Source organism: Borostomias antarcticus (genome assembly GCF_949987555.1).
Source record: "Borostomias antarcticus genome assembly, chromosome: 2".
In the NCBI taxonomy this organism is placed as follows: domain Eukaryota; kingdom Metazoa; phylum Chordata; class Actinopteri; order Stomiiformes; family Stomiidae; genus Borostomias; species Borostomias antarcticus.
Window position 1 is genome coordinate 36,933,338 of NC_140235.1, and position 24,002 is coordinate 36,957,339.

Sequence of the window (24,002 nt, forward strand, 5' to 3'; positions counted from 1 at the left end):
CCTGTGTCTGCTGTAGTTGGGGCTAATCTAACCAGTCCTACGGGGCGATTAAAGGCTCTTTGTTATTGTCATTCCAGTTTCACTACATCCAGAAACCTGCTGGATGGCTCAGAGACTGATCTTCACTTCAGCCATAGAAACTTGATCTTGAAAGGAGACTTGACAGCATTGTTTTGTGTCTGATGTTTACATGTTGTTAATATTTTATCATTTTGCTAAAATGTCAATCTGTCAATGCAAATCAACTCCAGACCACCTGCCAATCTCCAGACCACCTAATGCACAATAAAATGTCAAGAATTTTTACTCAACAATTGAATGTTTTTGCTTGATCTCTAGTTGTGGCATGGACTACGTTTATATATTTTTTGATTGATTGATATGATTTATTAGTGTGTCTTACACCACAAAAGATGCCCAGCCCACATAGGCTTAAGACACAAAATTATATAACATTTAACAAACCAAGATGTCCACCACGTATATGAGTGTGTAATAATTAGGTATGCACGGCAGTATTTTACAGATAGGGATTATTATTAAAGTTAATCTTATCTTACTTACTGGCATGTAGAATGTGTTACTGTTGTAGCCTACTGTGTATTCTCACCTGTCCATTGCTCACTATGAATCGTCACGTGCTTACCTGTGATGAGAGGAATGTAGTGACTAGGCTGCGCGCGGCTGATGAGCTAGTCATCCTGGTAGACCAGCGCGAGCCCGCAGGTAGAACGACCTTCTCACCTGAGCGGAGTGATTTACATCAACAAGATGAGTTCCAATAAAACCAAAAATAAGCCCGAAAATAAGACCGAAAAGGCTATAGCTGCGGAGAAAGAACAGTTTCGCAAACAACAGGTAAGTTTAACTATCTGAACCGCAAACATGAAACATGAGGATTGTTTTCACCAGAAGCTGGTGGGTTAGAGTTAGGGATAGCCATATTGGTAGGCTATAGTCACACACTGATATTTTCTGTCACCTGACACTTTCACCGGATTAAAGTTGATAATTGTTATGTTGAAGAATGTTGGATTTTAGGAACGAATTAGCGGACAACGCGCTCAGAAATTATAATTCTAAATTTCTGTCTCAAATGATGAGTATTTTATTCAGTGTCAACGTGTAGACTAATGTTTTCTAGATGTTTCTCTGTAGTGGTGACGATTTCCTCATACCGTGGGTCTGATTATCCACATCTTCCGTGTCACACTGTCCCATTCATAAAGCCGGTGCTAGAATAGTTAATTCTTCAGATTTTTCCTGTCTGTGATTGTTCTGCTTAATTTCCCCTGTTCCTTATTTCCAGCTCCACAACATCACCAAAACCTTCACTTCAAGTGAAACTGCCCTCAAGGAGAAATATGCGCGCAGTATCCTTTAATCAATGCAACATTGGCAAATGCAGCGGCTCGATATCTAAAGCCTACAGTTCCATTGTAGATTCACATTCGTGTGATGTGGCATGTGACATATTTTACTGACTTTGGTGGCTCACTGTTTCCTCATTCAATACTTCAGTGTTGTTGAGGCAAGTTGGCTAAAGCATACAGACTAGTTCTGTAAGCCAGTGGAGAGGTATTGTTCAGTTACACCCACCTTGTGACAAGAGTATGACAACAACAGTCTGTTAACTTGATGATCTGCCTATGGGTGTGTACTGTACCATCCTCTTTCCTTGACCACTGTGATGACATCGTCATGGGGACCTATAAGGAGTCCGGAGCCGGAACGTTCTGGTCCTACATCTTGAACCTCCCCCTCTCCAGCAACGCTATCATCAGCTGGAAGTTCTGCTTCATGGTGCACAAGCTACTGCGTGATGGACACCCCAGTGTAAGCACCTACACCTACTGACATAACACACTATCCACCATGATGACCTTCACTACTGTAACATCAAAATCCCACTCCACACTGGCTGTGATAAACCTTGTGTCCTCCTGTGTTTTGGTCCTCAGACTGTGAGAGATTCCCATAAATACTGCCGGAACATTAAAGACATGGGCGTCCTCTGGGTGAGCACTGGGTTAGGCTGGGTGGCGGTGGGTTGCTCCACATTTTGTTGCAAATTCTTAAGCTCAAATCTGAACGCAATTTCACCAATATCTGTAGCAACATTTCAAATGGCTTTTATTATTTCAAACAACATTTCAAGGTAAATATTATTCAAAGGATTCTGCCAAAGGGATACATGTACTGAAAGGTTATTATTTTTCCAGGGAAACCTGCATGATCGATACGGACACATCGTAGCCCTGTCTGCCAAGTTCCTTGTTCATAAATTGGAGTTCCATGCAAAGGTGAGTTCTTATGTTCCTTAGTATGAAATCACACATTTTTTTGTAGTTCGGACCCCCTCGTAAAGATGAACTGACAGTCAATAAATACATTCCTTCCCTGTAGCACAAGACCATCCCAGGTAACCTGGAAGCCAGTGATGACACGGTGGAGAGAGAGGCAGGAAGTGACATCAACAAAATGTATGTATTTGTCTTCTTCTCTACCTCTACTGTATGTCCACAAATCCACATTCCTCCCTCTAACACTGTTTATTGTGAAACCACAGGTTTGATATGACCCAGGAACTGCTTGATTACATGGATTCTGGACTGAAGATGGCTGAGACGGGTTTGTTTGTTGACTTGTCTCCCTCTGTCCTGACATTGATTCACAGTTACATGTAGCAGTTGGGTCGGTAAGATTTGACCGTGCGCATCTCTACATGTTGTGTGCGTCTGGTGGATGTTTGTTCCCAACAGTTCTGCGGCAGCTGGATGCCAACGGTGCCAAGTCCAACACCCCAGCTGGGCAGTGCCGCCTGGCACCCCTAATACCACTCATACTGGACTGCAGCTTTCTCTACCACTTCTCTGTCAGAATGATGTTCAAACTACACAGCAGTGAGTAACACACACACACACACACACACACACACACACACACACACACACAACACAGCAGTGAGTAATACACAAGTGTGAAATCCACCCCCTTGCATGCTCTATTTTGCAGGAGTGTCACCAGACTCCCTTTTAGGACATCGGGAACGCTTCCGTGATTTGTTCAACAGGTACGCACTTTTCACCGACCTTGGTCTTACAGAGGTACACACTGTAGACCGTGTAGATAGAAGCAGATTAGCTGATAGCCTTCTATTGTCTTTCAGCCTCACAAAGTTCTTTGATCGAGCCAGAGAAGAGGAGTACTTCAAAAGTATCATCCAGATCCCTGATCTTCCAGACGTGAGTGATGTTGCTGTGCTAGTTAGACGATGTAGTATTCGTATGCATGAATCCCTATTCACTCCTTGGCCCTACCCCTTGGCCCTAACACTTCATTTTGCGCTAAAAAACGAGGGTGCCCGTGCACAGCGTACATCAAAGGTGCAGGTACAGTATAAAGCCAGAGTTAATCAGGAGAGGATTGTTACATGTGAAATGGGATTCAGCCTATATGTGCATAGTGCATTTCTGCTTGCATATGTGCTTGTTTATATGTTTACCTCCGCCCAGGACGAAGTGCCGTCCAGAGGTAGGAGGTTATGTTTTTGGTGCCATATGTTAGTCTGTTAGTCTGTCTGTCAGCAGGATTACGCAAAAACTACCAGACCGATTTTCATAAAAATTGGTAGAGGGGTTTAGCATGGGCCAAAGAAGAACCCATTATATTTTGGAGTGTATCCGGTGGAACATTGCCAGATAGGGCATAAGCCTTGATATATTTTGATATTGCAACTCGAATGACATCCTTCTCTAAACTAGAAAAGCCCACACTAACACATTCAACAACTGTACATGCTGACAACATGCATCGCGGACGGAGGTCCGCGCTCTCCAAGTCTCCTTCTAGTTATCAGTATGATCGCCACTGCATGCATCAGAGTATTTTACGTCCATGCGATGCATGACAGACATTCATGCATGCGTTGTGTCTGTTGAACACGGACAGGCTCCTCCAAACTTCCTCCGTGCGGCTGCGCTAGCGGAGTATGTCAAGCCTGTGGTGGTCATGCCCAATCAGGAGCCTCCTGAGGAGGAGGAGGTGGAGCCATTCCCAGACTACAGGGAAGCACCACAGATGACTCAGGTACTACTGACGACACCAGAAGACTTTCAGTGCAAAACAAGTTCAACACCTCTTTTTCACATTCACATTTTATTATCAGAAATTATCGGCACCTTTAACTGTGTGTGAATTATTTGTCATCAGATTTTAAGATTCTACATTTTTGTTGTGTGTTTGTCCGCAAAATGCTGATCTTAAACAAATCAACCAACCAATGATATATCTCGTTTTGCCACCTCACGCACAGTATATCTGTATCACATGGCCTCCCAAAAAATGATTCCTTATCACCTAAATGTTTCTCCATGTTGTCTGTGTGTTGTGACAGTACTACGTGCTCAGTCAAATGGGAGGTACAGATCCCGGGTCTGAACAAAGGTAAAGTAGTACATCCTTGTTGCTATGTACTGACCAATCAGCCATTAGCTTTCTAAAGAGAGGGCAACTGTCGCTCTATGAATATACATTTACTCTATTAATATCATAGTGGTCTCAAATCTCATCTCATATGGGGTGGCTGTGGCTCAGGAGGTAGAGCGGGTCGTCCAACGATCGTAGGGTCGGTGGTTTGAATCCCGGCTCCACATGTCAGTGTCCTTGGGCAAGACACTGAACCCCAAATAGCTCCCAATGAGCAGGCTGGCACCTCGCATGGCAGCTGCCGCCATTGGTGTGTGAATGGGTGAATGAGAGGCCATTCAATAGAATAGAATAGAAAGTTTATTTGCCAAAATAAACTGGCAATGGCAGTTTGGTAGGTTAACGGGGGGTTGGGGAGGAGGGAGGGGGGGGGGGGTGTCAGCAAAGGCAAGGGAGTGGGATTGAGAGACTGGTCCATCAGAACAGACCAAGGGCTTTGGATAAAAGCGCCATATAAATGCAGTCCATTTACCATTTGCCATCTCTCCTCTCTTCTCAGGGAGACAGAGGTCGAAAATCTGAGGAAGGAACTGGAGGTGATTAAACCAGAGCTGCATCTCATCAAGACAGAGGTAAGTGTGTGTGTGTGTGTGTGTGTGTGTGTGTGTGTGTGTGTGTGTGTGTGTGTGTGTGTGTGTGTGTGTGTGTGTGTGTGTGTGTGTGTGTGTGTGTGTGTGTGTGTGTGTGTGTGTGTGTGCGCGCGCGCGTGTGTGTGTGTGTGTGAATGGATGCGGGTAGATGTGGGGGATTTCGTGATGTCCAGCATGGATGTGTCTGAGCCCCTCCCCCCCCTGACCCCTGACCCCCAGGCCCATCGGTGTGTGACCCAACTGAAGGCCCAGCTCAACTGCCTGGAGGCCGAGCTGGAGGAGCAGCGCACCCACAAGCAGATGGCCCTGGTGGACAACGAGCACCTGCGCATGGAGGTGGAGGGCCTGCGCGTCGCCAACACCGCCAACGCAGGGGCGCAGCTCGGATACAAGGAGGCGGACGGTGGGTACACACACACACACACACACACACACACACACACACGTAGAGACTGAGTCCTCTATGGCCCATTAACCCTCTCCTCCCCACGCAGGCCGAGCGCAGACAGCCGAGCTCCGCTTCTGTCAGCTGAAAGAGAGACACGCTGAGCTGATCACCAGCCACGCTGAGCTACAGAAGAAGGTACCGCCCCGTGACCAGCCCGTTACAACTGTGTCTCTAATGCTTGATCCCTTCCTTTGTCAGTTATTTGGCATTTTTCTGTTTGTTTCTAACCATGCTCGTGGTGTGTGTGTGTGTGTGTGTGTGTGTGTGTGTGTGTGTGTGTGTGTGTGTGTGTGTGTGTGTGTGTGTGTGTGTGTGTGTGTGTGTGTGTGTGTGTGTGTGTGTGTGTGTGTGTGCGCGTGCGCGCGCTTGGTGTGTCTGTACAGAATGCAGACACAGTGCGGATATTTTCCAACACCCAACAGGGCCAGGAGGATCTGGTCAGGGCCAAGGAGCAGCTGGCCAGAGAGGTGGACCAGCTACGACAGCAGAACAGACTAACGGTAGGACTCCTTTAACCCACCTAGTCCCTAACCCTTAAAAGGGCACAGTCACGCTTGTTTAAATTGATATTATTTCGATTAAATGCTTAAATTCTGTGAGTAAGACATTTTAAAATCACCATCAGTGTAGCCATTTCCTATACATGGAAATACTGCAGCGAAATCGCACAAAAACATCAAAGGGGACGACTTCTGTGAAACAGCTACTGTGATTTTAGAAAGGCCTACACACAGAATTGAAGCATTAAATCCAAATAATATCAAATTAAACAAGCGTGACTGTGCCTCTTTAACCCTAACCACCCATGCATATTTCCTGTAAACTATAGTTTTGTCTGGTCTTGGGTTGAACGTCTCTTCCTCCCCCTGGTCTCCTGAGCAGACGGAGCAGCAGAGACAGGAGACGGACCGGCTGACCAGAGAGCTGCAGGACCAGAGAGCAGAGCTGGCTCGCGTGCACAGCGACCTGGACAGCAAAGAGATGGTACGAGACTCTCAAGACTATTGGAGACATGGAACTGTACATGACATTCTCACTGTCTAGGCTTTGACTGTGTCTTTTGTGTTTTGATTTAGTCCCTCTTTGAAAGTAATTTGTGAAAAGTAGTCTTTTTCTCTTGTTTGTTCTATAGTAATTTGTGAAAGGTAGGCCTTTCTCTTGTTTGTTTTATAGTAGTTTGTGAAAAGTAGGCTTTTCTCTTGTTCTTCATCCTCTTCATCTCCCTCCCTCCCTCCGTCGGTCCACCCAGGCGGGCTCCCAGCTGGGTGGCGCTCTGGCAGGGCTGCAGGCGGAGAGGGAGGCGCTGCTGCGCTCTGCCCGGGAGCAGGAGGCTGAGCTGTCCTCCCTGCGACAGCAGGCCCAGCTCCAGCACAGCTCCCTGGACCAGGAGAGGGACAGGAGCAGCAGGGAGCTGGAGGCCCTCAGGGCGCAGCAACAGCAGCAGGTACAGACCACTGCACGGTACTCACTGTGTACGTGTCACAGGTTTCACTGCGTCGCTCGTCAGCGTCGCTTCCACCCGCGCTTTGCCCACGCTGGGTTCCGATCTCGTGGTCCTCTGATTGACAAACGCATGTGACAACCTCACATAAACACAGTTTTATCCAGCTACGCCAACGGAAAAACTAGTGATTCAATGACGAGGGTGGGAGGTATTTACATTGAGGAGTGAGTTTAACCAATTCAACTCGGTTACATATAGGCACATGGAAACACACACGGAAACACACACACACACACCCAATGAATGGTCTCCCAACCGTGTGTTGACAGCTCGCCATCAACGCGGAGCAGAGACTGGAGATCGAGAGACTGAAGCGCGAGCTGGACCAGAGGCGGGCCGAGGCGTCGCACGCTCACACCGCGCTGCACAACACGGAGCTGGTAGGAGCCCCCCTCCCCTCCTCCCCACCCCACCTCGCTCCCGCTGTGGCCCCTCAGGGCTTCCGGACAGTCGTCCCTCGTAAGCGTATCTTGTATGTTCCGAGAGACTCGCTGTCCCTCTATGAACCTGTTCTGATAAGTGCTTACTTTGCTTTGTTATATGATTCACTTAAATATCATATTAGAGACTACAGGGATAGATAACACATAATGGCCTACCATGTACGCAACTTCTTTGTAACTATTTGTGCACTCTGTTAGTCATGTCTCTCCTATGAAGTATCTAGCCCATGTTTACTGCTTGCTCTCTGTAAAGCGCATTGTGTTGCCTTTTATGAAAGGCGCTATAATTATGAAATGCGCTATACAAGGCAAGGCAAGTTTATTTGTATAGCACATTTCAGCAAGAAGGCAATTCAAAGTGCTTTACATGAGACATTAAAAGCATCAAGACAAAATGCAACACATAAAAGGTCATATAAAACGCAATGCAAAAAAACAAAATACAGGAAGATAACGTTTGATTTGATTTCCGGTGTGTTCCCTCCACCCAGGCGGGCTCCCAGCTGAGCGGCGCTCTGACAGGGCTGCAGGCGGAGAGGGAGGCGCTGCTGCGCTCTGCCAGGGAGCAGGAGGCTGAGCTGTCCTCCCTGCGACAGCAGGCCCAGCTCCAGCACAGCACCCTGGACCAGGAGAGGGACAGGAGCAGCAGGGAGCTGGGACATCTGCAGGCACAGCTGCAGCAACAGGTGTGGAAGATTTCTGGTCCCAAGTGTGTGTGTGTGGGTGCGCGTGGGTACATGTGTGTACAGTATCCTTGGTTCATGCTTTTATATGACATATGTTGTGTGTGTGTGCGTGTGTGTGTGCATGTAAGAGCGTGTGGGTACATGTGTGTACGGTATCTTTGGTTCATGCTTTTATATGACATATGTTGTGTGTGTGTGTGCGTGTGCGTGCGTGTGTGTGCCTGTGTGTGTGTGTGCGTGTGTGTCCTCAGGCATGTCGAGAGGCTGAGCTGACCCAGAAGCTGCAGGAGGAGCAGTTCTGTCTGCTCCAGTGTGCCGTGGTGGAGGCAGAGGGCATCATCCTGGACGCCGTGGCCAAGCTGGACGACCCCATCCACGTCCGCTGCACCAGCTCTCCAGGTAGCTCACACCCATGACCACACACTCTTTCACTCACTTAATGTATTCTCTTGCCTACTAACTACTAACTACTCCTCTCATATACTCCTACTCCTACTCCTGCAGTACACACATAGTCATGAATGAACTCGTTGACCGTGTCACCCATTCAACGCTCCTCCCCCTGCTTCTCCTCTCTCTCTTTCTCTCTCTCTCTCCCTCCCCCCATCTCTCTCTCTATCTCCAGACTACCTGGTGAACCGAGCTGAGATCACCCTGGGCTCCATCGAGAAGATGCAGAAGAGTCACATGGTCTATGCAGGCAATATGAACGGTGCGCGCAATTGTTCAGGGCACGCACTGTTTCCGTGTCACGGTGTTTCAGACGTGAATAAATCGTGCCGTGTGTGATGAGAGTGTGTGATATGCCTTGTGTGTGTGTGTGTGTGTGTGTGTGTGTGTGTGTGTGCCTCGTGTCCAGACGCCAGCGGTTTGCTGAGAGCCGTGACTCAGTTCTCCCACCTCGCCGCCGACACCATCGTGAACGGAGCAGCCACCTCGCACTCGGCTCCCACGGACCAGGCTGACCGTAAGACGCACACACACACACACAGTGACACACACAATGACACACACAGTGACACACACTGACGCGCCTTCCCCCCCGCGCCTCTCCCCTCCGGCAGGCCTGACTGACTCCTGCAGGGACTGCGCCAACCACTGCCTGCACTTCCTCAAGGAGCTGAAGCTCAAAGCCTCCCTGCCCAGAGCCGACCCGGCGGCCGCGCGCTACGCCGTCCACCGCATCCTCTCCCTGGGACAGGTCAGGAGGTCGTCCTCACAGCCCTGCAGCCAATTAGAGACAAACATTTTGTCTGGCTCTATACAACGCCGCCACATCACTTTCATATTTCACTTTTTAATGCACCGTGTGGCGATAATGGCCGGTTTTTCCGAAACCTTCTTAGCGCTAAGAGGCTCTTTGTTTCTCCCAAAGCAAACGGGAGCCTTAAGAAGACTCAAAGAGCTTCTTAGCGCTAAGAAGGTTTTGGGAAACCCGGCCAATGTCTGTGTATATCGATATGATGTTTGATATGCTGTTTATTTTTAAAGTTCATACTGTTTTGCTCAATGTATACTGTAAATGCATGTTTAGGTTAACTTGCACCTGAGACTGAACTTGACTTGAAATCCAGGACAAGGCTTTATATGTGTCTACTAGGGTCCAGGGACAGAAGTGGACCAGGCTAAGTGACGGTGGTGACCGGAGGAGTTGTGTGATCTTCCTGTGTAGGAGCTGCGTCCCAAAGGGCAGGATGTGCTCCAGGAAGAGCTGGGCGACGTGGTGAATAAAGAGATGGCCGCCACCTCCAGCGCCATCGAAGAGGCAGTGCTGCGCATGGACGTAAGGACACACACACACACACACACACACACATTCAATCTAAAATGTATCTCTGTGTTGATGAGTTTTTTTTTAATGGTAATTCCGTTTCTATACACAGGAGATTCTGAGCCAGACCAGGAGAGAAGCATCTGGTTTAAAACTAGAGGTCAACCAAAGGTCAGTGGAACCCAGACACCACAGATAGTGCAGCTCATGGGGTCTTCAGCTTTAGTTTCTTTCTCCTTTTAACTTTACCGAGTCTCTTTCCACAACAGCATCCTTGGCTCCTGTTCAGACCTGATGAAGGTAGGATTTTTCTTTTTTTGCAGCGTTCAAAGCTTTGTTTATTTGTCACATATACATGTTTAGTTTTCTACTTGCCATGTTTGAGTTTCCAGATCAGCGCCGGTGTGGTAAAGATGTTGTTCCCCTCATCTCTCACCTCACTCTCCTCTTCCACAGTCCGTTCATATGCTGGTGACTGCTTCCACCCAGCTGCAGGCGGACATTGTGGAGGGAGGCAGGGTGAGAAATGTCGTATCAGCACTAGAACCATATTAGTCACATGAATCATCTGTCACAGCTGAATACTATTGGGGTTTGCAGAGTGCACGCCAGGCTATTCGGCCGCTATTCAAATCACAATACAATGACTGCGCAGTCGTCATCCTCAGCTGTTCTGCACTGACCGTTTCCCTCCACAGGGGGCAGCGTCTGTTAAAGAGTTCTATGCCAAGAACTCCCGTTGGACTGAGGGCCTCATCTCCGCCTCAAAGACTGTGGGCTGGGGGGCCACACAGCTGCTGTAAGTACAGACAACTGGCTCTGATGATTGGATTAAGTGATTAATCCAATCATATAGGACAGGAAATAAAGATGCCAAGTGACTTTCAGGAAGTAGTGGAGCTGGTGCACAGAGCCTATAGCGCCTAAGGCCATGTTGGATGGGTTTATTAATGGATGTAAATCATTACGATTTAAGTGAGGAAATAAGTTGTCTCTCTCTCTCCCTCTCTCTCTGCTACCAGGGAGTCTGCTGACAGGGTTGTGACTGACAGAGGCAAATATGAGGAGCTGATCGTCTGCTCCCATGAGATCGCTGCCAGTACTGCCCAACTGGTCGCTGCCTCTAAGGTATCATCCAGTGGTGTAGTGAGGACTAAAGATGTAGGTATACTACAACAGAAAATATTCTGAAATTGCTCTGTTTTTACATCAGTGGTGTATACGAAGTGAGTATACTGTCTGTCTGTTGATAACGAAGTGAGTATACTGTGTCTGTTGATAACGAAGTGAGTATACTGTCTGTCTGTTGATAACGGAGTGAGTATACTGTCTGTCTGTTGATAACGAAGTGAGTATACTGTCTGTCTGTTGATAACGAAGTGAGTATACTGTCTGTCTGTTGATAACGGAGTGAGTATACTGTCTGTCTGTTGATAACGGAGTGAGTATACTGTCTGTCTGTTGATAACGGAGTGAGTATACTGTCTGTCTGTTGATAACGAAGTGAGTATACTGTCTGTCTGTTGATAACGGAGTGAGTATACTGTCTGTCTGTTGATAACGAAGTGAGTATACTGTCTGTCTGTTGATAACGGAGTGAGTATACTGTCTGTCTGTTGATAACGGAGTGAGTATACTGTCTGTCTGTTGATAACGGAGTGAGTATACTGTCTGTCTGTTGATAACGGAGTGAGTATACTGTCTGTCTGTTGATAACGGAGTGAGTATACGGTCTGTCTGTTGATAACGAAGTGAGTATACTGTCTGTCTGTTGATCACGAAGTGAGTATACTGTCTGTCTGTTGATAACGAAGTGAGTATACTGTCTGTTGATAACGAAGTGAGTATACTCTGTCTGTTGATAACGAAGTGAGTATACTCTGTCTGTTGATAACGGAGTGAGTATACTCTGTCTGTTGATAACGAAGTGAGTATACTCTGTCTGTTGATAACGGAGTGAGTATACTGTCTGTCTGTTGATAACGAAGTGAGTATACTGTGTCTGTTATATACCCTCGACTACACTACTAATGCGGATTATTAAATCCCTTCTTAGCCGTACTCTTTATTGAACACATTTGTTTTTAGGGCTGTCCCCGACTAAAACAAATCTTGGTCAACCAACAGTCGTCCGTTCTTCCCGATATATATTATACAATAAAAATATCACTATATAATAGTTAGTTATATTATACCACTTTCTTAACTGAATTACAAAAATTAGTAACAATAGACTGGGGTCAGCCCTACTTGTTTCTGTTTGGGAAGATAAGATTTGATCATCAGCAACTCTGTACCAGATGAAGGGATTTTATGACTTACGTTCATTCAAGCAGTGCCTCACCTCACCCATTTTGTTTGCTTCCTGGTTTCAGGTGAAGTCGGACCGTAACAACAAGAAGCTATCCGCTCTGCAGCAAGCCTCACGACATGTCAACGACATGGCCGCCGTCGTGGTGACCTCCACCAAACACGGCCAGCAGAGGTTCACTGAGAGAGGTGAGAGAGAGAGAGAGAGAGAGAGGAAGAGAGAGAGAGAGAGAGAGGAAAGATAGCGAGACCTCCACTTGACACTTTTGTTAATAGCCCATGATGTTCCCCCTGTCCTCTCCGCAGGCTGTATGGACTTCTCTGGCATCTCACGGATCAAGCTGAAGACAGAGGAGATGGAGTCTCAGGTACGTTACTGGAAGTGCCATTAGTTATCACAATCACAATCCTTTTATTGCCATTTGTACTTGACATACATAGGATTTTTTTTAACGACATTGTGGAGCCAACAACAACACAACAATAATACCAGTACCAGTGCAAAAACAGGACAGGACAGTGCAAAATACATATCAAGTGCAAAACTAGCAGTGCATTTGGCCTACAAAAGAGACAGTAGTCAGTATAGTGCAACAATTGCAGGAGAGAGAGTCAGAGGGGAGCCATGTTGATGAGGATGATGGCCGTGGGGAAAGAAGCTGTTCCTGTGTCGGAACAGTATTAGTCTGTGACGACCGCAGCCTCCAGCCAGAGGGGGGCGGTGTGAAGAGGCCATAGCCCGGGTGGGAGGGGTCGGCCATGATCTTACTACTAGCTGCATGTGCACCAGCTGTGGTCCCGCCTCACCAGGGCTGAAAATTAACACCCGCCACCTGCCAATGGCGGGTAAAATGTCCATTTGGCGACTAAATTTCGGAGGCTATCCGCCACGCTGGCGGGTAAATGTTTGTACCAATAGAGTCATGTAATAAATTATGCGTGCGATGTCACCACATCCATGCCATAGCCCCGCGGCATTCTGTTTGTTGTGTGGTGCACTTAAATAGCTCCCCTGCTGCACCAAATAAAGTTTTCAGTCACATGACTGTTGCGGAGCCTCGCGCACTAGGAGAGACTGGTGACGCGAGGCTACTCGTGCACAGAAAATTGTTCCCATTTACCTCAGAGGACACGCGCTACTACAGTCGACACCTGTGGAGAAGGCGAAGTCAAATTAAACTAATTTATTTGAAATTTTACTTTGGCCTCTTCCTTAAGCATGTATTCAACATAATACTACTACTATCTGAATGAAAAGTACTGAAACAGATGTATAATTGACAAAAAAGGCCATTTATTATTTTGGCCGGTAAAAAAATATACTTGGCCGGTGGATTTTTTCATCTACCAGTCCCCTTGGCAGGTGAGCCAAAAATTTAATTTTCAGCCCTGCGCCTCACGCACAGTACCGTCTGCTGGATGTGTCCCTCAGGTGAAGGTGCTGGAGCTGGAGAACCAGCTGGAGCAGGAGCGCGTTCGTCTGGGGGAGCTGAGGAAGAGGCACTACGAGCTGAAGGGGACCGAGACCTCCCTGGAGCAAGAGGAGGGGGCGGAGCATAGCTTCCCAGCCCCGCCCCCGCCCACCCTGCTACCCCAGGCCTACGCCCAGACACAGCCCTACCTGAGCACACAGAACCTCGCATCATCAAACCCTTTCGCACAAACCCAAACCCAGTCCTACACACCCACACAGTCCTACACACCTGCTCAGTCATATACACCTGCTCAGTCATACACACCTGCTCAGTCATACACACCTGCTCAGTCCTACACACCCGCTCAGTCATACACACCCACTCAGTCATACACACCCGCTCAGTCATACACACAGTCTCAGTCCTACACACCTACTCAGTCATACACACCCACTCAGTCCTACACACAGTCCCAATCCTACCTACCAGCTCAGTCTTATTCATCATCTCAGGCCTACTCCCAGAGCCAGCCCTACTCACACACCCAGGCCTTCCCCCAGACTCAGCCCTCCTCCCAGCCCCAGCCTCAGCCTCAGCCCCAGCCCCCCAAGCCGGCCCCTGCTAAGAAATCGACCATCTTCCAGAAGCTGAGTGTGGTAAGAGCTAGTCAGCAATGCTACGCCTACAGCCTCCTGTTCAGAAAGTCAGGGGGAAGGAGGGGTGTAAAAAGCATAAATGCCTTATGATTGCATGTGAGCAGATAGGAAGAGTCATGTATTTACAGTAACTATCATCTCTTTCTCTTTTGTGTCGATGCAGTTCAGACGAGGGGAGGCTGGAGCAGGAGAGTCCTGAAACATTCAAGATATCCATCTGGAATGTGACCCGCTGTACAGTCTTGTGGAATGAATTGAATTCCACGTTTATTTGTCATACAGCTTTGGCACATAAACACACACACACACACGCATGCGCGGGGCAACCAGAGAAACACACACAATTGGCATGCAGGAGGAAATGTTCTCTGCATTTATCCTATCTGTGCTGTCCTTCCCCCAATCTGTTCATTGTTTGAGTGGATAGAGGCCTATAGTCTACCAATCAACTCTTATCACGTACCTCACAATAGACAGCTCCTGTTAACTGTCACCATTTACTGTTGTTATAACACGGGGTTGGGTGTTTGAATGTACTGTATTGGTGTCTGCATGATGTGCGAGTTTTGTCCTTTTATATGGTAATGAGTGTAATTGTAGCTTTAATCATGTCTGTTGTTTGTTGCATAATGTCCTTTGTCAGAAGAACCCCCTTGAAAATGAGATGGTACATCTCAAGGGGTTTGATCCTGAAAATAAACAATTCTAGAAATCTACAGAATGTAAATACAAATGACAGTTTCTTTATTATTTCCCCCCATACTTATAATGTAAAACATGAGTATTACTCTTGTATAAAGGCTAATTTCACATTTTTTGAGTTTGCCTTTCTTTAGTATTTAACTGACTCATATTTGCTCCTCCTACACATGAGGCATTTCACTGTTCTGATTGTCCTCTCTGCCTGGCGGCTTTAATCAGGCCTACCACGTGGTATAAAGTGCACCAAATGTGTCATAGCCTAAGTATTCAAGTCACATTTGAAAAACAATTCTCTATTGGTACATTAAATATTACTCTTTCACTATAGCCTGTCTGCTCTGGAGACGGTAAATTCAACCTCGCAGCGACCTCATCTGTCTGATATTCCTGACATGCGCAATACAAACTGCAATCTGACCACAAACGGGATAGAAAGACAGCGCGCTGGCAGCGGGACGGCGATGGGACCGGGTCCATTATAACAGCGAATTTATCTAATTATACCAACAGAATGTTAGACACGAATAGGAATGCGACAATCGGGCTTGTTCAAGGTGGGATCTAGGTTACTAGAGATAGATATTAAACAAGTTTTACGGCTGAAAGTCAACAGTTTTTACAAGGGAAGGAAGTTTGTTGTGGCGAAGGAAATCTAATAGGAGGGTCGGGAGGGGACTGCGGTAGCGGCCAGAGCGCGGTAGCCTACCGGATAGAGGAGCCATGGAGGACTTTGGCTCTGCGTTGGAAAAGAATGTCGCAGATTTGACGGTCATGGACGTTTATGACATTGCCGCGGTGGTGGGCCAGGAGTTTGAGCGGATCATTGACCAGTATGGCTGCGAGGCTCTGTCGCGACTCATGCCTAAAGTGGTGCGAGTCCTGGAGATATTAGAGGTGATGGTGAGCCGCAACAGCATCAGCCCAGAGACCGAGGAGCTGCGGCTGGAACTGGACAAACTCCGCCTGGAGAGGATGGAGCGCCTGGAGAAAGAGAAGAAGCACAAAAAGGTCTCGAATACACTCTTTTTATTATGAGAAATGGATTTGTGATCATTTAATGAGAAGGTGAAATTGGCAAGGTACTGTACTAGCTTAAATATAAGAAATTACAGCTGACTATTAATTATGTATGTAAAATAACTAATATATAGGCAGGCTACATATTTCTCACAATAAGACACTGCTTGATTGTATCTTGTATCTTGATTGTATCTAACTACCTATTATTACACAGACGAATTGCAGGCCTATATTAAATTAAGGTGGCCCTTCCAACATACAGTAGCATAATCCACTTAACCTTTGCTACAGATGATTTGATTGCGCTTTCCAATGGGCATTTACCTTTTAAGTGCAGGGCCCACTCATAAAGCCAGATCAGCAGCGACAGAATAGGTATCGTAAAATGACTGTTATCATGTGACAGTGACATGATGACTAGACTGTGTGTGTGTGTGTGTGTGTGTGTGTGTGTGTGTGTGTGTGTGTGTGCGTGTGTGTGTGTGTGTGCGTGTGTGTGTGCGTGTGTGTGTGTGTGCGCGTGTGTGTGCGTGCGTGTGTGTGTATGTGTGTGTGTGTGTGTGTGTGTGTGTGTGCGTGTGTGTGTCTGTGCGTGTGTGTCTGTGCGTGTGTGTGCGTGTGTGTGTGTGCGTGCGTGTGTGTGCGTGTGCGTGTGCATGCGTGTGCGTGCGTGTGTGTGCGTGTGTGTGTGTGCGTGTGTGTGTGTGCGCGTGCGTGCAGGAGCTGGAGCTGGTTGAGGACGTGTGGAGAGGAGAGGCCCAGGACCTGCTCTCCCAGATCGCTCAGCTGCAGGAGGAGAACAAGAGCCTCCTCACCAACCTGTCAATCAAAGACCCCCTGAGCGAGGAGGACCTGCAGAGGCACGAGGGTGAGGACGCACCCCGGACCCTCACACACTTCCCCCCCATACCCTTACACACTTCCCCCCCATACCCTCACACACTTCCCCCCCGTACCCTCACGCACTTCCCCCCCGGACCCTCACACACTTCCCCCCCCGGACCCTCACACACTTCCTCCCCGTACCCTCACACACTTTCACCCCGGACCGTCACACACTTTCACCCCGGACCCTCACGCACTTTCACTCCGTACCCTCACGCACTTTCACTCTGTACCCTCACACACTTCCCCCCCCAGACCCTCACACACTTTCACCCTGTACCCTCACACACTTTCACCCCGGACCATCATGCACTTTCACCCCGGATCCTCACACACTTCCCCCCCCAGACCCTCACACACTTTCACCCTGTACCCTCACGCACTTTCACCCCGTACCCTCACGCACTTTCACCCCGGACCCTCACACACTTTCACCCCGGACCCTCACACACTTTCACCCCGTACCCTCACGCACTTTCACCCCGGACCCTCACACACTTTCACCCCGTACCCTCACACACTTTCACCCCGTACCCTCACACACTTTCACCCCGTACCCTCACACACTTTCACCCCGTACCCTCACACACTTTCACCCCGGACCCTCACATACTTCCCCCCCGTACCCTCACACACTTTCACCCCGTACCCTCACACACTTCCCCCCCGTACCCTCACACACTTTCCCCCCGGACCCTCACACACTTTCACCCCGGACCCTCACACACTTCCCCCCCGTACCCTCACACACTTTCACCCCTGACCCTCACATACTTTCACCCCGGACCCTCACACACTTCCCCCCCGTACCCTCACACACTTTCACCCCTGACCCTCACACACTTTCACCCCGGACCCCGGAAGCCGATTTTAGAGGCTTGTGGTCGGGTTTGTGGAGGAGATCTGGGGGGAGTCCAGTCTGAGAACGTGCACCGTTTTGCTACGGTTTCCTGAGAAAACGGTGGGCAACGAACAGGCTTTGAGGTAGGTTTTCTCTCGTTTGGTGGGTGTGTCAGATGTGTTACTCATTCGGCAGACTGATATATAAACCTCGCCATATCTTCTCATCTGCCATAGGTGCAACGCTTGCATAACACACCTGGCGTTCAACGCAACACCGTTTCTGTTTCAGTAACTTTCTGTCAGCGTTTTGTTCGGGTTTGAACAACGGGCGGGGCTTTATTAGCTGCGACCGGCAGCTCTATAGCTCGCTCTGTCGGTCGGTCGGTTGGTCCACAGAAATGTCCTCAAAAATTTGGTCTGGCTGCACATGCATGTATGAACACATGCGTGGTCACAGCTATTCTAAATTCGTGCCTGGGGGGGGGGGTGCATGGCTGGTGACTCAATCTCTCTCTATCTTTCTCTCTCTCTCAAACACACACACAAACACACACACAAACACACACACACACACACACACACACAAAGGAGGCCTTCTCTATGTCTGAGGCTGAGCCAGGTTTGTCACTGCATGACTGGCTCTGATGTGATGTCACAGAGGGTTCCACTGTCCCCAGAGACCCAGGACAAGAACAGACTACCCTTCGTGTTTCAACCCACCTGCTGGATACACACACACGCACACACACACACACACACACACACACACACACACACACACACACACACACACACACACACAGCCATGGTCATGCATACATGGTTTACAACTGTTTATTTTGTGCTGGAGGAATCTGTGTCAGATACATTTATAGTGTGTGTGTGTGTGTGTGTGTGTGCGTGTGTGTGTGTTTGTTTATGCGCGCTGTGCGGCGGAAACAGCTGTTTTAAACAGCATTACTTCACAAGAACTTTGCTTCTCTGCTCACCGGCACTGTTTTCCCAACCCGACCCAGTCAGACACACACGGTGACGTTCTCTTCTCTGCTCATCGGCCCAGTCAGACACACACGTTGACGTTCTCTTCTCTGCTCATCGGCCCAGTCAGACACACACGGTGACGTTCTCTTCTCTGCTCATCGGCCCAGTCAGACACACACGGTGACGTTCTCTTCTCCGCGCGCTCGCCAGGTATGTCAGAGAGGGAGCGGCAGGTGATGAAGAAGCTGAAAGAGGTGGTGGACAAGCAGAGAGACGAGATCAGGGCCAAGGACAGGGAGCTCACGCTGAAAAACGAAGACGTAGAAGCGGTAAGAAGATCTGACGCTCCTCGGTCGGGAGTGTTTATTTATTCAGGCGTATTGATCGATCGGTTGATGTGCGGTTCGATAACCCGTCTTGCCGTGGGCCCCTCCCTCCCCTCTAGCTCCAGCAGCAGCAGTCTCGGCTGATGAAGATCAACCACGACCTGCGCCATAAGATCTCGGTGGTGGAGGCCCAGGGGAAAGCCCTCATCGAGCAGAAGGTGGAGCTGGAGGCCAGCGCGCAGACGCGGGGCCAGGAGGTCGGCGCTCTGAGACAGGAAGTGACACGTCTGCGCGAGCGCCTGAAGGGAGACGCGGCCACTCTAGACCCCGAGGAAGCTCCGCCGCAACCCCCCTCGCCAGCACAGGTAACACACCTGACGGCAGACACACCACACACTGTAAGAGGATAAAAATATGTATGCATACAAACGCTAATGCAATATGATTGTTACGTATTCGGGAAGCTAAGAGTTTGAAACCACCGTATCTGCTCGGATTATACCACTCCAAATCAACCTCCTTTCTTATTATACAACACTGAGTCAGAGAGGCGGAGCCTGCACTTACTTCCTCATTGGAAAAGATGACCACTGGACCACATGACTGGGTTAAAGACAAAAATAGCCCCATCCCTGGCGGCCTGGCCAGTAAGACAGAGAGTCAGCCAGGGTAGGCGGGCAGGACACACAGGATCGCTAGGGTTCTTGTGACCTAGCCAGGACCTTTACAGGTATCCCTTCCAAACTAGCATAGTCCTATTATAATGTAGTACGTAAGCATAATAAACTAGTAAGGTTGATTTTTTCCCCCTGTTTTTTCTGATGGTGCTGGTATCAACTGCCAGGATGAAAAAAGAGAGATTTTCAAGACTAAACATTGGGAAATGATTGTGATTTAAAGCCTTGTATCCCATCACCTTAGCTCACCCAGCCTGGTGAAGCAGGTGCTAAGGGCTTGGCCTGCTCAGAGAGACATTACCCCCCTGATCTGCTGTTGGGGGGGTGTGACCCGGCCCCGTGCCCCCCGTCCCTCTCCCCCTGCCCCGGGGGCCGTGAGGATGAGGATGAGGAGGTGGAGGAAGAGGCGGTGTTGTTATGGGTAATCTCAAAGTTAGCGTCTGGTTAGCAGCCCGGAGTGGTGTGTTTTTCGTGCCTCTAACTCTTGCACTGCACCCTGACGCGGTCGCGAGGTAGAGATGCCGCTAGAGTGTGGAGCTTAAGGGCTGCTACATTGCGCTGTTGTGTGTGTGTGTGTGTGTGTGTGTGTGTGTGTGGAGTAGTTACAGATTTGTCTCTCTGGGGACTGTGCTGTTTGATCCACCAAGCCCCTGGCAGAGTGCCCCCCTTCCCCTTACTAAACCAAATGTATGAAAGTCATCGAGAGATGATGAGAAGAATGTAAAGAGTGAGATAAGTGTGTGAACTCCCTCTAACTGCTCACTGGGATGACCAACCCTTCAACACTAATGAGTTTTAGTTGAGTGTTTCGCATGTTTGTACCAACAGGACTTTCAAAATAACAGTCACGCTGCAAGTCATGATATAAGCAACAATGTTGCTGAATATTCAATTTTTGCAACTCAATTTCAAGGCTATTGACTGCTTGGTGCGTGATCGCCCTCTGCTGGTTGCATGCAGTAAGTTGAGTTTCAGGCCCTGCCATATTCATTTTATTGTATCCTTCCTTCCGCCCTTCCGTAATCATAGATTTGTAAGTAATAATTGGTAAGTAAAGACAAGATCATGTGACTTTCAAATCCATAATTACCTCACAGAAGGAAAACAGCTTTTCTGAAGAGTTTGCACTGTACAGGGTCATGGTCTTAGGTTGCAGTATTTATTGAAACCCAGTATAAGGTTTGTAAAGGACCATTTCGGTTGGAAGGAAGAATGCTTTTCAGAGATATTGGAACAAGGCCCCAGTGTCTGTCTGATTGAAGTTCACGTCGATTTCCACCAGGAGGCGATGTATGACGAGGACATGCCTGCTGTGTTCCAATATTTTACGAAGGTATCCTTCCCCTCCGTCCCTCCTTTCTTCCTTCTATCCTTCCTTGCTTCCTTGGGGTGATGTGATTGTGTCCCTGTAGGAGGCGCTGTGTGACGAGGACATGACGGGCCTGGACCCCAAGGACCCCAACCGGCCCCGGTTCACTCTGCAGGAGCTGAGGGACGTCCTGCACGAGAGGAATGAGCTCAAGTCTAAGGTCTTCATGTTGCAGGAGGAGATCGCTTACTACAAAAGGTAAGGGATACGTTAGCCTAGGGAAATGTTAAGCGCTCTGAGTGTATATGTTACACATATATTGACCTCTCTCTCTCTCCCTCCCTCCCTCTCTCTCTCTCTCTGCCTCTCCCTCCCTCCCTCTCTCTCTCTCTCCCTCCCTCTCTCTCTCTCTCCCTCTCCCTCTCTCTCTCTCTCTCTCTCTCTCCAGTGAGGAGGCAGAAGATGAGACCGGTACTACCACTCCTTCCCCCTCTCCTGAACTGAGGGCTCGGCCCCGGTCCAACGCACAGCCAGAGTCAGGAATCAAACGCCTGTATGTTGCACACACACACACACACACACACACACACACACACACACACACACACGTACATACAGACACACAGTTGTCAAAGTTGCAGGATTTATTTGGTTTCTTCAGTTGAAATGGAGGGTCTTTTTTTGACATGTCTGCTGCACTCTGCATCCATCTCCCGGTCGTTTTTACACTAAAGCAACTAAGGTGTGACTTTGTTTCATCCTCATTGGTTTTGTGTTCAACCACACACAGCCAGCTATGCAGAGCCAAAACATTTCACTGCAGACAATGGAGATGTGGCTCTTTAGTGAGTGGTCTGAGCATGTGAGCTTCTAGATAAAAGAGTACTACGGTTGATGTGGTCCCTGTCTTTCTCCTCTCCTCTCTCCTTCTCCCCCCCTCTGCGTGCATGTGCCTGTGTGTGTGTGTGTGTGTGTGTGTGTGTGTGTGTGTGTGTGTGTATATACCTCTGTGTGACAGGATCTTCACAGCCATAATGCCGATGGTGGCAGCTGGGTTGATTCGAGATGACCCCACTTTACAGCCAATCAGACGTCTCATGTCTCTTGTACGACCCTGTTCATTGATTGACCTCTGTGTCACTCACTTTCCTAGCTAACACCTCCTGTCCCCTGCATGTGTTGGGCCTGCATGGACCCCTCAACCCCTCGTTGATGAGTGTATTCTGATTGGCTGATTGTGGGGCTCTCACAGATTTGAATCATCAAATCAGCCAGTCAGAATAGAGAATTCACTTCTTGTCCCTTCTATATAATTCACTAAAACATCTTTAGAATAGTTAATGATTGACCACAGCCTAAAACACTAATGCTGTTGGGTATTAGTTGATTGCTTTCAGGTGTATCACAGAGCTGTGGGCTTGTTGCTACTCAATAGTCTATTATCAGATTGCTTCTTCTCATTGTGTTTTCTTATCTGGAGAGATATATCCATAGGTCATAGGTCAGAACAAGCTTAAAGGAGTAGTAAAGGGAAAATGCATGTGTAGTGCTGTTTTAAGGTTACTTCTGATCATATACAATGGTTCAGATCAAAACGTTGACAAAACTAGCACTTTTGAGAAAGTCTGATAATTGCTCTACCACCGTTTTGGTCATACAATGGATGTGGGTGGGCACCTTGAAAAATCATTCAAAAAACATGTTAAACTCTCGATTTCAAAGACAAGAAACTCACCGAGATGTTAATTGGCGTTCTGACATATAATTCGCCATAAAGTAAGATTCTAGTTCATCTGGAAAGGCTTTTTTAAATATTTAGCATAGAACTATTTAGTCGCAGCACATACGTGTGTAAACTTCCGCAAACTAGGTAGCCTAGCAACATAAACAATAACAATAGCTACCGTAAGTAGTTCCGCTTCCTGAATCCCCTCTGCGGATTGATCTACACATCTACAACGGTCGCTTCAATACAAGTCAATGGATTTCATAAAATGATCAATAAAACTCTACAGGATTCATACTTTGCGGCGAATTTGATGTCAGAACACCAACGGACTCCAATTACCCCCTCGTAATACCCCCTCAGTATCTAAACTCTGATGTAGGTACCGTTTCCTGACGCTAAGTAAAATTCGGCAAACACATTTTCTTCCTCTTGGGTCACGTTTTACTACATTGCTCTTACTGTAAGCCTTTGTTAAAGGGATTTAATCTGAATAACTTGCTAGAGTTCACGTCGTGTTTCAAAATAATAGTCATCGTAGTAACATAGTGATAGAGTTAACTTGTTGTAGTTATTTTATGAGTGGAGTAGGGACTGGTCCAATCTCCATTTGATATTTAATAATAATTGATCATTGTAATAACAGAATTGCTCAACCCTTTATTTTTACGTAGATCTATTCATAACCATAATACTGTACAGTCTAATGCACCTCATTGTGAGTGAGGAAATGGTGATGTTGACTCTTGGTAATATAGACTGTTGTTTCTCTTCTCATTTGTTTTCTGTCTCTCCAGGTTTAGTTTTTTCTCGCGTGATAAGAGGCGGAACTCTCAGCGGAATGCGCGGTTTGATGACACCTTTGGCTCTTGGACGGGGAAAGATGATGTGTACACGGAACAGGCCCAGGAGGCTTTGCAACACATGTAGTCTTTGGACTGCACTTGATGAGGTCACTCAAACACCCACTCTGTAACACCCCCAAGTCCAACACTCTAATGATCAGCTTTTGCACATCTACTGCACAACTCCATCCACACACTGAGACATACTGTGACTGATATGATCTGCTTTGGGTGACTGGACTTACCGGGTGAGAGCCAGTGTTGGTAGCAGTTTGAGGCAGACTCTCATTAAAAATGAATGAAACCTTTATTTATCCCAAAGTGAAAACCAAGTTTTCTTTGTAGACTGGAGTGATGCAAATGCAGGCTCCATATTT

At 47.9% G+C, this 24,002-nt stretch overlaps 2 protein-coding genes across 2 annotated transcripts; both read left to right on the top strand.

The window, feature by feature from the left end:
* Positions 1–771: 771 nt before the first annotated feature.
* hip1r (huntingtin interacting protein 1 related) lies at positions 772–14,510 on the top strand (the record flags this gene model as incomplete). Its single annotated transcript, XM_084455073.1, has 35 exons — positions 772–858; positions 1,310–1,373; positions 1,694–1,836; positions 1,962–2,018; positions 2,223–2,303; positions 2,407–2,483; positions 2,570–2,631; positions 2,763–2,903; positions 3,016–3,073; positions 3,170–3,245; positions 3,952–4,089; positions 4,397–4,446; positions 4,988–5,060; positions 5,298–5,481; positions 5,573–5,661; positions 5,910–6,026; positions 6,409–6,510; positions 6,776–6,970; positions 7,300–7,410; positions 7,965–8,159; positions 8,411–8,558; positions 8,785–8,871; positions 9,019–9,126; positions 9,224–9,360; positions 9,832–9,942; positions 10,043–10,101; positions 10,200–10,230; positions 10,387–10,449; positions 10,629–10,729; positions 10,953–11,058; positions 12,306–12,429; positions 12,547–12,608; positions 13,673–13,945; positions 14,168–14,311; positions 14,475–14,510. 35 exons carry the CDS (start codon positions 772–774, stop codon positions 14,508–14,510), a joined length of 3,690 nt encoding a protein of 1,229 aa, XP_084311199.1.
* Positions 14,511–15,581: 1,071 nt separating this feature from the next.
* Positions 15,582–23,710, top strand: rilpl1 (Rab interacting lysosomal protein-like 1; the record flags this gene model as incomplete). The annotated part of the gene is made up of 7 exons (XM_084449549.1): positions 15,582–16,021; positions 16,754–16,901; positions 18,953–19,071; positions 19,188–19,433; positions 21,158–21,312; positions 21,503–21,607; positions 23,578–23,710. The coding sequence occupies exons 1-7, from the start codon at positions 15,734–15,736 to the stop codon at positions 23,708–23,710; spliced, it is 1,194 nt and encodes a 397-aa protein (XP_084305675.1). The 5' UTR covers positions 15,582–15,733.
* Positions 23,711–24,002: the final 292 nt, after the last annotated feature.